We start from the raw sequence: 1,639 nt of genomic DNA on the forward strand, positions 1-1,639 counted from the left end.
TCTACAACTACAGCTACTGTCGCGCTGTTTCGGTTCATCATAAGAAAGTTATAGAAATTCTGTCGTACAGAATATTAATATTTTACATGAGCTGGAGAACGTAACGTGAAATAAAAAATTAAACACCTAAAACTAAGCAAATCCCAATTAACAGAGTGTCAGCTGCAGAGTGAATTATTTATTTTACTTAAGTATCGTTAAAAATGACACAAGATCAAGACAGAATCAGCATCAGGACGGGTCGGGTCGGATACCGGAACCTATCGGCGTCTGCACTGACGGCGACAGCTGGCTAGGGAACAGTAGCGGTTGTTGTTGCCACCACAGCCCAAATACCTCATCTTCTGGCAGTCCCTGACGCGTGCGTTGTACCACCACATTTCGGGCATGAAGCTCGCTTGACACGATCTATGACGTCTGTGTCCTTCATTCCGGCCGCCAGTGCATAGCTGACGCGCTACAGAAACATGGAAATATTGTCCCATAAGTTAGGCTCTAGAATAAAATGATCTTAACTTACCGGGACGGCCACGACAGTTGTTCTGGGCAGAGATGAGGGCCACATAAAGGGCCAGACAAGCCAAAACCAAAATGAACTTCATTCTTAAAAGACTCGGATTGAATGTTCGATTTGAACTGTTGGATCGATCGGGTTTCGGGGCTTATATAGTATACGTTTTCAGGCAGTAAAATCATTTCACCAGTTAATCAAAAACAACTCCACAATAGTCTGACCCGTATTGTGAAAGGGGACCCCTTTCAATGGGTAACCTGCTCTGGATAGCAATAAGGTAAAAGGGTACAATCAATATCGACAAGTGCAGCTATTTATAGATGCGTCTTTCATGCAGTCTCGTAACGGAGCATCCGCGCAAATTTTCCATGCCAGAAACAATTAAAAAGCAAAAATGTTTACGGCGATTTTAGGAACTCTGACGGCAATTTTAGGAACTTTGGCGCCAGTCGACTCACCTTAAAAGTCTTAAGTATTCTAGTATAAGTATTCTCTTAAGATTCTATTCAAGGCGTGGATAAGAGTTTAATATTGCATCTGAAAAGTATACAATCATTTCAGTTTGAGCAACATTTGTATGTGGCTAGAGGAAGCCGATTGGATTTTAATGTCAGGATAAATGTATGGTATCACGTTGCAGTGTGAGTGATGACGGGATCGACGGACCACCGAAATTTTCTTTTAACTGAATATAAATATATTAATAGATTAATATTTATTGTTTATAGTTGTTTATAGCTGTTGTGGGTGACATCACTGGCAACTGAGTCCGAAGTTAGATGCACAGGGGTATCAATTTTTGAGACAGGTACCATGTTGATGGGCTGGAGCCTCCGTCGAGGTCCATCTGTTGTAGGTGAGAGTATATTCAAATAAAAGAAAAGAAAGAAAATCAAAGAAATTTGTGATTAGTTAGACGATAATGATGATTTTTTCATCATTATCGAGTGTTCCTTAGCAAATGAAAGGAGTAATTAGTTGTGACGATAGAAGAAGTGGCCACCAACCAGCTGATAATATTTACTTATGTTTCTTTATCACCCTGTATTGCGATCGCTATATTTCTAATTTTTCAATGTTATCAGCTTAACATACATGTGTCTCTTTTAATAATTTACATACATT

General features: G+C 39.7%; 1 protein-coding gene across 1 annotated transcript; it reads right to left on the reverse strand.

The window, feature by feature from the left end:
- Positions 1-163: 163 nt before the first annotated feature.
- Positions 164-618, reverse strand: LOC117591723 (kunitz-type serine protease inhibitor homolog dendrotoxin I-like). Its single transcript, XM_034285039.1, has 2 exons — positions 521-618; positions 164-457 (listed from the first exon to the last, which is right to left on the reverse strand). Exons 1-2 carry the CDS (start codon positions 600-602, stop codon positions 261-263), a joined length of 279 nt encoding a protein of 92 aa, XP_034140930.1. The 5' UTR covers positions 603-618; the 3' UTR covers positions 164-260.
- Between the last annotated feature and the right edge of the window lie 1,021 nt (positions 619-1,639).

This window comes from Drosophila guanche, unplaced genomic scaffold (assembly GCF_900245975.1).
Source record: "Drosophila guanche unplaced genomic scaffold, DGUA_6, whole genome shotgun sequence".
NCBI classification, from domain to species: Eukaryota; Metazoa; Arthropoda; class Insecta; order Diptera; family Drosophilidae; genus Drosophila; species Drosophila guanche.

What these genes read in the sequence shown, in the direction of transcription:
- LOC117591723 (XM_034285039.1), bottom strand. Translation starts at nt 602, where the DNA reads ATGAAGTTCATTTTGGTTTTGGCTTGTCTGGCCCTTTATGTGGCCCTC. An exon ending in CAACTGTCGTGGCCGTCCCG is followed by an intron (nt 458 to 520) that starts GTAAGTTAAGAT and finishes ATGTTTCTGTAG; the next exon opens with CGCGTCAGCTATGCACTGGC.